At 37.2% G+C, this 12,256-nt stretch overlaps 1 protein-coding gene across 2 annotated transcripts in view; it reads right to left on the reverse strand.

The window, feature by feature from the left end:
* Positions 1–295: 295 nt before the first annotated feature.
* Positions 296–12,256, reverse strand: part of HEATR5A (HEAT repeat containing 5A) — a 96,029-nt gene continuing 84,068 nt past the window's right edge. For both annotated transcript variants that reach the window (XM_081089814.1, XM_081089813.1), the window contains 4 exons: positions 10,088–10,312; positions 5,024–5,178; positions 2,092–2,305; positions 296–1,773 (listed from right to left, as the gene is read on the reverse strand). In XM_081089814.1, coding sequence (XP_080945940.1) covers positions 1,466–1,773; positions 2,092–2,305; positions 5,024–5,178; positions 10,088–10,312 — 902 coding nt within the window. In that variant the 3' untranslated portion in view covers positions 296–1,465. The remainder of the gene's footprint in view (positions 1,774–2,091; positions 2,306–5,023; positions 5,179–10,087; positions 10,313–12,256) is intronic.

The raw sequence follows: 12,256 nt of genomic DNA on the forward strand, positions 1-12,256 counted from the left end.
AGACATGGTGATATTTAAACTAGGCCTAAAAGGTGTGGAAACCTGCCAGATAAAACAAAGGAGGGAAGGGCATTCAGGTGAAAGAAACAGTAAGAAGTACACTCTCAAATTCCTCAAGACAATTAGGAAAACAGAGAACCCAAACCATTGCAAAGAATGCTCCAAAGAGCAAGCTCCTCTGAGAAAAAAGGCCAACTTACAGAGAAGGGATATTATTTGCCCTGTAAAATTGATTTTCTGAAATCTGGGAGATTAACCAGCCATTTATGTGGGTAAATAATTTCAAATACAAGAATAAAGAAAATTAGCTTTATTTATGTAAATCAGAAAAATTTATTGTAGTGTTAGAATTTTTCAAATGTTTTCACTCTGAACAATTTACAAGTATTTATATACAAACATAATAAAATAGAGTACATTACATTGCTTTTGCTTGACTCAAAGTGTTTTCTCAATTCTGAACATGCCCCTATCACTTCGGTTTTTAATATTTAACAAGAAAGCGCTTTGTTTTGACATAGTGCTTGATTCAAAGTGTAACACTGAAGTGGAAGGAGAGTCAATGATCACCAACAGTTAAAAAATATTTTTCAACCAAGATGACTTTATCATTAGATTTTTTTCTATATTAAAATATGTTTCATGTTAAAAAAACATACTTGTATTCACTGATGATCTAAATTTATTGTACTAAATTTGACATTTATATAAACCCATAGTTGATCTAAATATAGATATGAATCTATATTAAACTCATTGGTATGAATGTTTGCCACAAATGCAAATGAACAAAATTGTTAGGAACAGAGGTAACAGAAAATCCATTTGAAACATTGAAGTGCAATGCCCTCTTTTATTTAAAATGAATAAAATTTCTATTTTCTGAACCCAATAAAAACAAAACCAAAAGATGATTGAAAACCTGATATTTATAGACATCAAATCTTAAGTCACACTGTAGGACTGTAATTAATTTGTACTATTATATATTGAATAATTCTAAATCAAGCTTCCTAAGTACTTTTCCAATAATTTATGTTGTTTGAGAAATCCAAGAAAGTTTAATACAATTGCTGAATAAGGCAGAATTTTAAGTTAAAATTGGGATATAACGTAAATGCAGATAATTTATGATAGAGTCCAACCTGTCATAATATTCAGTGTGTATGGACTGTCAGAAGGAATCCATTTCATTTTTAAAGCAATGGGTTGTTTAGTAAGGTCAGTTCTTTAGCACTTTATTGAAATTCCTGGCAAGAATTCTGACAGAGCTGTGCAGCTTTATTAAATGGAAAAAACAAAACCCCACAAAAAATGTTGTTTTGTGACTTTGAAAAAGCAGTTAAATTAAAACAATCAACCAGACCTCCAAGTGCACTTGTGTCTAAAATGTCACTTTTGTCCCCAAAGAGAAGGAAATAATCAACTACTATATTAAGGTGCTTATTAATAAAAAAAAGTAACATCAGAGGAAACTGGTCTTCAATTGGATGCTTGAATTCTTCCCAGGGTGCTTAGTATGTTTAGATGTTGGGGTCCCGACTCTGACACTTTCTTGATTGCCTTTAATAGCAGCCTCGAGGCGGGCTCTCAGGGACGGAGAAGAAGCCATTACACTTTTAAACACTGATGAATACTGTGGCCCAATTTGCATGAGATTTTGCAAAGCAAAGTCATGTAAATTTCTCATTATGGAGGTTGCTGATCCCAGAGCATTCTCATCCAAAAGGAAGGAAACGAGGATGGGTAGGAGGCAAGCCACCAGCTGCGAGCCTGGAAAGTAAATAAGTGAAGTAAGTCCTACGTTCAGGAATATAAATGTTTATTATAAAAAGTTGTAAACATACTTGATCTGGACACTTTCTTCCCCACTTACGGGGAAAACAATGCTTCCCATTTCTTCTCCCAAATTAATACTACTTGGACTAACATAACACTGCCTTTCAATAAATATGAAAATCTAATAGTGAGTGACTCTTACATTTTAAAAATTTATTCATTTAACAAATATGTGGATGTTTTACACTTTAACATTAAATTTCTGATTTTAGACAGATTCTGATCTAATATGAACTTCATGCTGACACTTACGATGCTGCTCTTCAGCAATGGTTACCAGTGCTTCCAACACCTTTATACCTTCTTGAAAGATCTGAAGCTCAGCGGTGTCTTCAGGATTTTTTTTGTCTATTTCCTGTAGTTTTTCCACAATAGAGGAGATTAAAGAGTAAATGTAAGGGTAGGAAACAGCTGGATTCGGATACTGAAAAATGGAAAGTAGGAGCTGGTAGGTCTTGATTTGTACCTAATCAAGTGAGAGACAAAAATAGTATGAACTGTAAATAAATTTACATTAAAATATATATTTTAAAGTAAATTTAAAAAAGTTAATTAAAAAATTCCTAAAAAGGTATTTAAATTTATCTCTAATTTATCTTTAATTTTGGAAGTCCAAATGGTAACAGGTATTCAAACTTGCATGCTAACAAAGTGGCTGCAACACTTTGGACTGGGAACAGGCACGTGAATACGTACACTAGGATATGAACACTTGCCTTCCCTGTTGTATCCTTTTTAAAAAAAAACATATTTTATTGATTTTTTACAGAGAGGAAGGGGGAGGGTTAGAGAGTCAGAAACATAGATGAGTGAGAAACATCGATCAGCTGCTTCCTGCTCACCCCCTACTGGGGATGTGCCCGCAACCAAGGTACATGCCCTTGACCGGAATCGAACCTGGGACCCCTCAGTCCGCAGGCTGACGCTCTATCCACTGAGCCAAACCGGCCAGGGCCCCTGTTGTATCCTTTATTCGATACATTGCAATGGTTAACTTTTCTTCTTTTCTGTAGCTTCCATTTCCCCCTCATATGCCCTTCTATAATCTCATACCAAAATTAAACTAAAACACTCACACAAACTTGAAAAATATTTTGGAGATTTCAGAAAATGTCTTTAAAAAATCACATATATTTAAATTCAAATGTCATGGTCTTAAGGAACCATGTCTAGACCATATGAATTATGTGTCATCACATATCAGAGCCATCATTTTGAGACAGCTAACTAAAGCTCCTGCAAGGCTGTAGGCAACAAAAAGAACAGAAGAAAAGGAGATGACTATACATCAAACACAGCAGGTGCTCAAATAATGTCATTTGTTGTAACATTGATGAGATACTTTAGGAACTTAACTCTTGTTTACTATTAGCCTATGGTAAAATGGTTTCTTTATACAGCATTTTTCTTAAAGCCACAGAACCTATCAACGTTAAATGAGGACTTACTGCAAATAAGTCATCTTTTTTCAATAAATTGTGGTGGTCTTTGGACGATTAAATTTTTCTGAGAGAAAATCTGGTTCCTATACTTTTGGAGTCTAAATAGTTGTGACCTAGCTGGTTTGACTCAGTGGATAGAGTGTCAGCCTGCAGACAGAAAGGTCCTGGGTTCGGTTCCAGTCAAGGGCACATGCCTGGATTGCAGGTTTGATCCCCAGTAGGGGACATGTCGGAGGTAGCCGATCAATGATTCTCTCTCATCATTGATGTTTCTCTCTCTCCATCTCCCTTCCTCTCTGAAATCAATAAAAATATGTTTTAAAAAAAGAAATAGTTGTAATCATCTGCTACAAACTCATTTTGTAGCACATAAAGGACTAGGAAATTAATTCAGCAAATGAAGGGACCATAAAGCAATGGAATCAACTTGTGTGTACTGTTTTTGGAGTGGGTCCCATTATTTCATGATCATACACTAAAGCAGTGATGGCGAACCTATGACACGCATATCAGAGGTGACACGCGAACTCATTTTTTTGGTTGATTTTTCTTTGCTAAATGGCATTTAAAATATAAAATAAATATCAAGCCGAAACCGGTTTGGCTCAGTGGATAGAGCGTCGGCCTGCAGACTGAAGGGTCCCAGGTTCGATTCCGGTCGAGGGCATGTACCTGGGTTGCGGGCACATCCCCAGTAGGAGATGTGCAGGAGGCAGCTGATCGGTGTTTCTCTCTCATCGATGTTTCTAACTCTCTCTCTCTCTCTCTTCCTCTCTGTAAAAAATCAATAAAATATATTAAAAAAAATAAAATATAAAATAAATATCAAAAATATACATCTTTGTTTTACTATGGTTGCAAATATCAAAAAATTTCTATATGTGACACGGCACCAGAGTTAAGTTCGGGTTTTTCAAAATGCTGACATGCCGAGCTCAAAAGGTTCGCCATCACTGCACAAAAGGTATGTACTGGGTAGCTAAGTTGGTTAGAGCATTGTCCTGATGTGCAAGGTTGCAGGTTCGATCTCTGGTCAAGGCACACACAAGAAGCAACAAATGAATGCATAAATATGTGGAACAACAAATCAGTGTTTCTCTCTTCCTCTCTCTCTCTAAAACCAATAATAAATAAACAAACAAACAAATAAAGAAAGGCATGTGCTGAAGCCTTTCTTTTTTTTCTACAAAAAGAAAATCCACTATAATAATATCAAATGTCCCTTGAAAAAAAGTTAGAAATATGTCAATTTTAAGATACCCCTATTTCAAATTTAGTTTTTGTTGATTTTTTAAAAACATGCTTTTATTGATTTTTAGAGAGAGAGGAAGGGAAAGAGGTAGAGAGATAGAAATATAGGTGAGAGAGAAATATCATCGAGAGGCTGACTCTTGCATGGCCCTTATTGGGGATCAAGCTCACAACCCATGCCCAGACCCAGAATTGAGCTGGTGACCGCTTGGTTCTTGGGTCAATGCTTAAACACTGAGCCACATTGGCCAGGCAGTTTTTTGTTGATTTTTTAAAAAAATCTCCTTTGTCTTTTTCCAGTTATGCTCTATCTTCAGGGCCAAAGAATAAGACTATTTTTATTTGGTGTTTTCACCCAAGGAATATGTCACCCCAAACCTATATATAAAAATTTTAGTCTGATACTTCTTGTTAGAGTCAACAAAAATCAAAGTTTCGCAAAAGCCTAAATATATTCCTATCACAAACATCTCTCTGCTAAAGACACTTACCATAGCATCTTTAATCTCAAGAGTAACTTTAAATTTCTCAATACAGCGCTTTTGAAGGCATGGGATGATAGTTACTTCTGGACTGGTAGACAAAATAAATACTGTGATAGCAGTAAGCAGACTGACTTCATCAAGTTCTTGGTGTGTTCCATCTACTAACGAGAAAATGATATATGAGAAACAGATCCTAATATTTCTATATTTGTCCGTGTGAAGCTATCTCTAGTTTGGTAGTAACAATTTCTTTTGTTCCAGTTATAGACAGTAAACACTGATTGACTTTAAAACTCCTGGCAAATGTTTCAGGCTTTAAAATGTGGATTATAACTATTCTAGAATCAAGAATTACCAAAGCAATGATAATCTTCACAGGTAAGGACATCAGTAAATACATATATTTACTAGGAATACACATTTACTAGTTGTGTGATCTTGGATATCTAACCCTGTCTTCAGCTTTCTTATCTGTAAAATGGGAGTAAGAAAAGGACTTACATTTATAAGGTTAAATGAGTTAATCTATGTAAAGCATTAAAATAGCACGTTGTACATAATACTCAATGTGTGTTATCCATTTTATTACTATCTTTATTGCAGAGCAATACAGAAATGCTTTGACAATTGTTTTTTCTTTGTTAAGTTTAAAGTATTTATATATTGATAATACATGTGTCAAGTGAAAATCCTTTAGCACTTTGCTACATATACCATTTCTTAACAGTAGAGAAAAAACTTGAAAATTCCTGCATAGGCCACTGTGGGAGGCTAAAAAGTAGTAATTGTCCTTCTACCTTCTAAATTCTTCTGGCTGGGCTAATAACCAAATTAACAGAGACAGATTAACAGGAGAAAATAAAATCTTAATATATATGCACAGGGAATTCACATTAAGCATGAACATTCCAAATACAGAGACAAAACTGGGTATAGATGACATTTTGGACAAAGGAGAAAATGAGGGGATGAGATCTTAGATTTCAAAAGTGAGAATGAGCCATTTACAGGTAATTTGTTTCTTAATAACCAACTTGAAAACCAACACCTTAAAACGCAGAACTTTTGGTCCCCTTCACCACCCATTATTTAAAGGAATTTTCTATTAGATGTAATTCATTTCCCAAAGTCAAAGTCTCATTAAATAATTTTAATGAACCTGCTGTGAAAAATCAATATTATTTGAAAAGGAGAGCCAAATTCAACTCATTAACTTGCATAAGAATGGACTGCTACCCTCCCCCTTCCCCCGCCTTCCCCCTGGATTGCTACTTTTGAAAACATCATAGAGTGCACTTACCCAAACCTAGATGGTAGAGCCTCCTACACACCTGGGTTAGATGGAATAGCCTACTACTCCTAGGCTACAAACCTGTACAACATGCTACGGTGCTGAATACGGCAAGCAACTAGCACAATGGTAAATATTTATGTATCTAAATTTAGAAAAGTTACAGAAAAATTCGGTATAAAAGATAGTGTGTGTGTGTATGTGTGTATCAGGGGGAGGGTTACTGAGGGAGGCACCTTCAGAGGGAGAGATGTCAGGAGGAGGGAGGGAGGAAGGGAGAGAGGGAAGGAAGAGAAGGGGAGAGAGGAAGAGCAGAGATCAGAGAGACCCAGAGAGATAAAACTTGAGAGGAGACACAATAAAAGGGAGAGGAATGGGGCTGGGAGGAAAGATAATGAGGAAATGGAGGAAAAGGAAGTGAGTTTGTAAGAGGAACAGGAATGGGAGGAAAGAGAGACAAAGATAAATGGAAGGAAGGGAAGTGAGTCTGTGAGTGCAGGGGCAAACAGGGGTGGGTGTGGTGGCTGTCCCTTGCCCCAGGCCATTCCTCCTGATCCCTGGCCAACTTCTGGCTCCAGCCTCTGGTGGACAGCATCCTGAGCCAGTCTCCTCCTCGTTTATTTAATGAAACCACCCAGATCTCACAGTCAATTCAACATCATAGACTGGTCCAGCCTTTTCTTATAACGTTGCAAAAAAAAGTTTTTGCTTATAATCAATTATAATCTTATGGGACCACCACTGTATATGCGGTCTGTCAATGATGGAAATGTGGTTATGCAGTGCATGACTACATTCCCATTTTTTCTTTTCCAATTACAGCCCCCTCTCTTTTATTTAGGATAGATGCAAGGTTCCCTTAGCATTCGCCGCAAGGAGAGGCCCGTGTGGTAAGGAAGTGGGGCCTCCTGCTAACAGCCAGAGGGAAACTGAAGCCTCTAGCCATCAGCCTTGACTGAGCCAATGAGTCATTCTGGAAGTGGATGCTCTAGTTGCAGTCCTGCCAACATCTTAACAGCAACCTCATAAGAGACCCTGAGCCAGAAATTCCCAGCTATGCTGCTCTGAATTCCTGACCCATAACTCTCAGATAATGTTTAAGCCAATAATTTGTTATGTAGCAAATGGTTTTCCTGTCATGATCAGCTGCTTCTTTAATTTCTCTCAGTAGCCAACCTAAATCCTCCAGTTCCTAACCTCATTCCCTGATACACAACAAAACACATCTTTTTGTATGTGATGAGAGAGGCATGCTCACAATCACTGTCAACATAAAAATTTGGACATAGTATTTTGGTCCTTTTCTTTTTTCCTTTGCTCTCATTGGTAGGGGTTAAATCTTTAAAATTCAGTTAATGTTATTTCCTGCCTAGATAGGGGCATGTTTCCCTCCCTAAAACTTCCAACTCCAACCTCCTCTCTACCTCCTTCCCGGCAAGAGGAGCCTATACTTTGAACCTCCCCCTTCCCCACCTCTTTTTTTGTACATCTACACTGTATTTTACACTTCTGACCACTTTCGTTCTTTTTGCTTGTGACTGCATTCTCTTCTGAATCTCCTCCCATCTTGCTCTGTAAACTAAAGTTGGGTGATCTCAACCATCTAATAGGTTGCACCAATAACTGCTTAATGCAGGTAGTCTAAAATCACCTCTAGTGCAGACTACTTTCTTGAACTCCAGACTCTATATATTCTGTTCCACTTGACTATCCTACAGGCAATTCACACTTAACTTCAGTATATTCCCCTGAAAATGCTCACCATGGTATTTCTGTTCATGGTACTGAGTGCTCTACTCACTCTACCCTTCAACTCCTAAACCAAACTATCAGTAAATTCTGTTAGTAGAGCCTTAGTATTTTAGTTTTCAGTATTCTTTTCCTCTTTATCCTTATTGCTACTATCTCATCTCCAACAATCTTGCTCTCTTTTCTATACTGCTGCCAGAGTGATTCTTTAGAAATGCAAATCACTTTACTCTCCTCAAAACCCTAATTTCACATGCATATTAAAAGCAATCCACTGAGATCATGCCAAATCCTCCATCCTTTGGCCCTAAATACCATTCAACGCATATCTTTTTCTACTAATTCATCATTCACCACCTTCTTACTCTTTGCCCCCCAAACCCACATTCTCTCATGTCTCTATCTGCTGTCCCCAAATGTGCTTACATTAGGTCTCCAGGTGTTTGATCAAAATTTTGTGCCTGGAATCCCTACCTATAATGTCTCTAATCCTTTAAGAAACGGATTCTTCGGAGAAGCCTTCTGTGGCAGATTCAGAGGTGTACCCCTTAGTTGGAAAAGGTGCTGCCCAGCTGCTCCTTCAGAGTTGGCTTTAGCTACTGAGTTGCCCTGACTGCATCACATCCTTCCTGGGCCATCCACATGTGGGGATCAAGGCCAGGCCATTTCTGTCCTATGTGGGACACTCTGATGGGCAATCTCTAGCGCTCTCAGGTTCATTGCACTTTTGAGGGCCTGCACTGTAGTGTGACTTCGTTTGCCCCAACTTGCTTTTCCCTATTCCTTTCACATATTTGGTTCCTTAATAAAGCCCCTTTTCCCCAAACTCCATCCTAGAATGAGCTTCCAGAGAACCATACCTGTGACACTCTGCCTGATTTACTCAGAGCTGATTACTCTAATTTTTTGCCAGTTAATCTCTTTCTTTTTAGTGTACTAGAAATCGAGCGATTATTAAGACATTACTGTCACCTTCAAGGAGAACTTATGTTATTAATTATACCCTACAGCAATTTATAGGTACTAGATTCCCAGCTCTAGGTACAAAATAGGAGGTCAATAAATTCTGAATTCAACTGAAACCTTTTCAACATATGAAATAGAATATAGTGAACTGTGACGTTTATCCTTACTAGAATAAGTGGAAATAATTTGTTTAAAGACTTCTTACAGTCACTATAACATACGTTGAAAATGAACATAATAATAAGAGCAAACAAATGAACATAACAAGAGCAAACAAATTTTAATGGACATTGAACATAATACTAGCTATCATTTATTGATATATGCCAGGTAATAAGCGAGATGCTTCTCATATATTATGTTACTGCCTTAACATTTCCTGCAACTTAATATCCTTATTTTGTTAATGAGAAATATAAGGCTCAGAGAGGTTGGGTAACTTGGCTAGTTAGTTAGCTATTAAGTGCTAAGGTGAGTATATGAACCACATTGGTCTTTTTCTTTTATATAGTTTTACTGACTCCAGAGAGTGGAAGAAAGAGGGAGAGAGATAGAAACATCAATGAGAGATAATCAGCGATCCACTGCCTCCTGCACATCCCCTATTGGGGATTGAGCCCACAACCTGGATATGTGCCCTAACTGGGAAATGAACGGTGACCTCTTGGTTCATAGGTCAACGCTCAACCACTAAGCCACACTGGCTGGGCAGATTGGTCTTATTTATAATTCGTAGCTAGCTTATGCACTTTTCAGTATACTATGCATGTAAAAAGTTCTGTCAGCTAGTCATAGATCATACTATATTTTGAAATTAACACATTACTACACTTGAAGGTCTCTCATGTCAACTTACCATACAGGCTGTCATTTACTTGTATTACAGGTTAAAGATACTAAAATGAGAACACAGATGTTTCTATCCACTTACGTTCTCTAACCATGTTATGTAATAAATATGGTCTCTTTCAGGTGAGACTACCAAACATAATCAAGTCAATAGCTTCTCAAAAAATGGTCCCTCTTGATTTTTAAAACAAGAGCTTCCAAAAAACTTTAATTACCTGGATCCCAATAGTCAAGAATTGTTGTTAAAGCACTGCGGAGGAGGTCAGTCCAAGCAGTCTGGCTCTTCTCTGCTCTGGCCATGGGAGAAGATAATATTCCTTTCAGAGCCTGCAGGGAAGCTGCTGCTGTTGAAGATAACTGGCCCCCAGGCAATTTCACAGCAGTTTCTCTCAGGACCCCAACTGTGAGGTACAGTATGGTAGGGAGAATTGAGATGCTTCCTGTAAGATACATTTCAAAAAAAAAACCTCTGTATTTCAGTCTATGTATATAGTTCCTAAAAAGAAATCATCAGTGATAAGACAATGTCAAAGAGTTCATGCTTTTAAGATTATTCTTCATAAAGAACTATAACTTTTAAAATAATTTAAATAACCTTTAGATTTTAAAGATTGAATCAGCCCGGCCGGTGTGGCTCAGCGGTTGAACAGCAACCTATGAACCAGGAGGTCATGGTTCGATACCCAGTCAGGCACATGCCTGGGTTATGGGCTCGATCCCTGGTGTGGGGTGTGCAGGAGGCAGCTGACCAATTATTCTTGCTCATCACTGATGTTTCTATCTCTCTCTCCCTCTCCCTTCCTTTCTAAAACCAATAAAAATAAATTAAAAAAAAGACTGGATTCTACAGTAGGTCCTCGGGTTACATCGGAGATCCGTTTCTATGGTGTGACGTAACGCTTTTCACTGTAAGTCGGAACCCACCTACATAAGCACCTACGTCACTCACATGGGGCACATACACAGCAGTAATGAAGTGAAACAGTAAAAGAAAATTTAAAAGAAAGATAACAATTCCTGACCTTTACTTGTGGTAAATAAATAATAAAAAACATAAAGCACATATGTACATACGTTGAAATGATGGAACTTTTTTTAATATAAATAAATGGGCAATGGCGGCGTAACCACGAAGTTATGTACGTTGAGTCCAACGTAACCCGAGGACTGTCTGTATTTTGGTTATAATTGAAAATGCTATTTAAGCCGAAACCGGTTTGGCTCAGTGGATAGAGCATCAGCCTGCGGACTCAAGGGTCCCGGGTTCGATTCCGGTCAAGGGCATGTACCTGGGTTGCGGGCACATCCCCAGTGGGAGATGTGCAGGAGGCAGCTGATCGATGTTTCTCTCTCATCGATGTTTCTAACTCTCTATCTCTCTCCCTTCCTCTCTGTAAAAAATCAATAAAATATATTTAAAAAAAAAGAAAAAAAAAGAAAAAAAAAAGAAAATGCTATTTAAATTGTATCACAGTATCTTCTGCAGTCTTATTTTGTTTTACTTGGAAGTTGACAAATGTTGAATTTATTTTTATTTGCTTTTTATTGTGGTAAAATATACATAATATAAAACTTACCACTTTAATCATTTTAAAGTGTACAATGTGGCAGCAGTAAGTATATTCACAATGCTACAAAACCATTGGCACTGCCCATTTGACTTCATTTTAAACTTTTTTCAAGGGATTTGTAGCAATCCACTCAGCACAGAATGTTAAAGTTTTAACGGCTACTAAAGGAGTTGAAAGGCCAATTACGTTTAAAATGAAAGAGACTAAAGCTAAAATGGTCAATTTTCCCAGATGCTACTCAACAAAACTTGTATAGTGTATTTTTACCCCTTGTCCTCTGCTAGTTACTTTTTCTGCCACTCTTGGTGTGGAGGAAAGGAAGTGTGTGAGAACAAGGAATATAGGTTTTAATTCAAACTGAAATTTAAAGTCACTTTAAAAATAAGATAGCACATAAGTTGGTCAAGACACACTTAAGCAGAAATATGCTTACCAACTGAAAAGTATTAAGTGCTGAGTACCTATTATGTGCTAGATTTCCTAGACCTAGAGGATAAAAAATTTCATTGGAAATAAGACATATGTCTCTCTATGTATATATTTATCTTATTTATATATAATAATCAATTATATATAATGCTTCTATATGACACATAAAAACTATGTATCTACATATAGAACCAACATACACATATATATGTATATACAGGGAGGCCTCACAGATGAGGTAGACCTGGAGTTGAACTTCAAAGGAATGCAAAATTTTAAGTAGAAGAGAAGGGATGGGATCATATAACACCATGGACAATAGCACAGAACAGGGATGAGCATAAAGCCTCCTGGGTTTAAAATTCTCCCAGAAGGAACGAAGAG

The sequence above is a fragment of the Myotis nattereri genome, assembly GCF_964212035.1.
Source record: "Myotis nattereri genome assembly, chromosome: 1".
Taxonomy (NCBI): domain Eukaryota; kingdom Metazoa; phylum Chordata; class Mammalia; order Chiroptera; family Vespertilionidae; genus Myotis; species Myotis nattereri.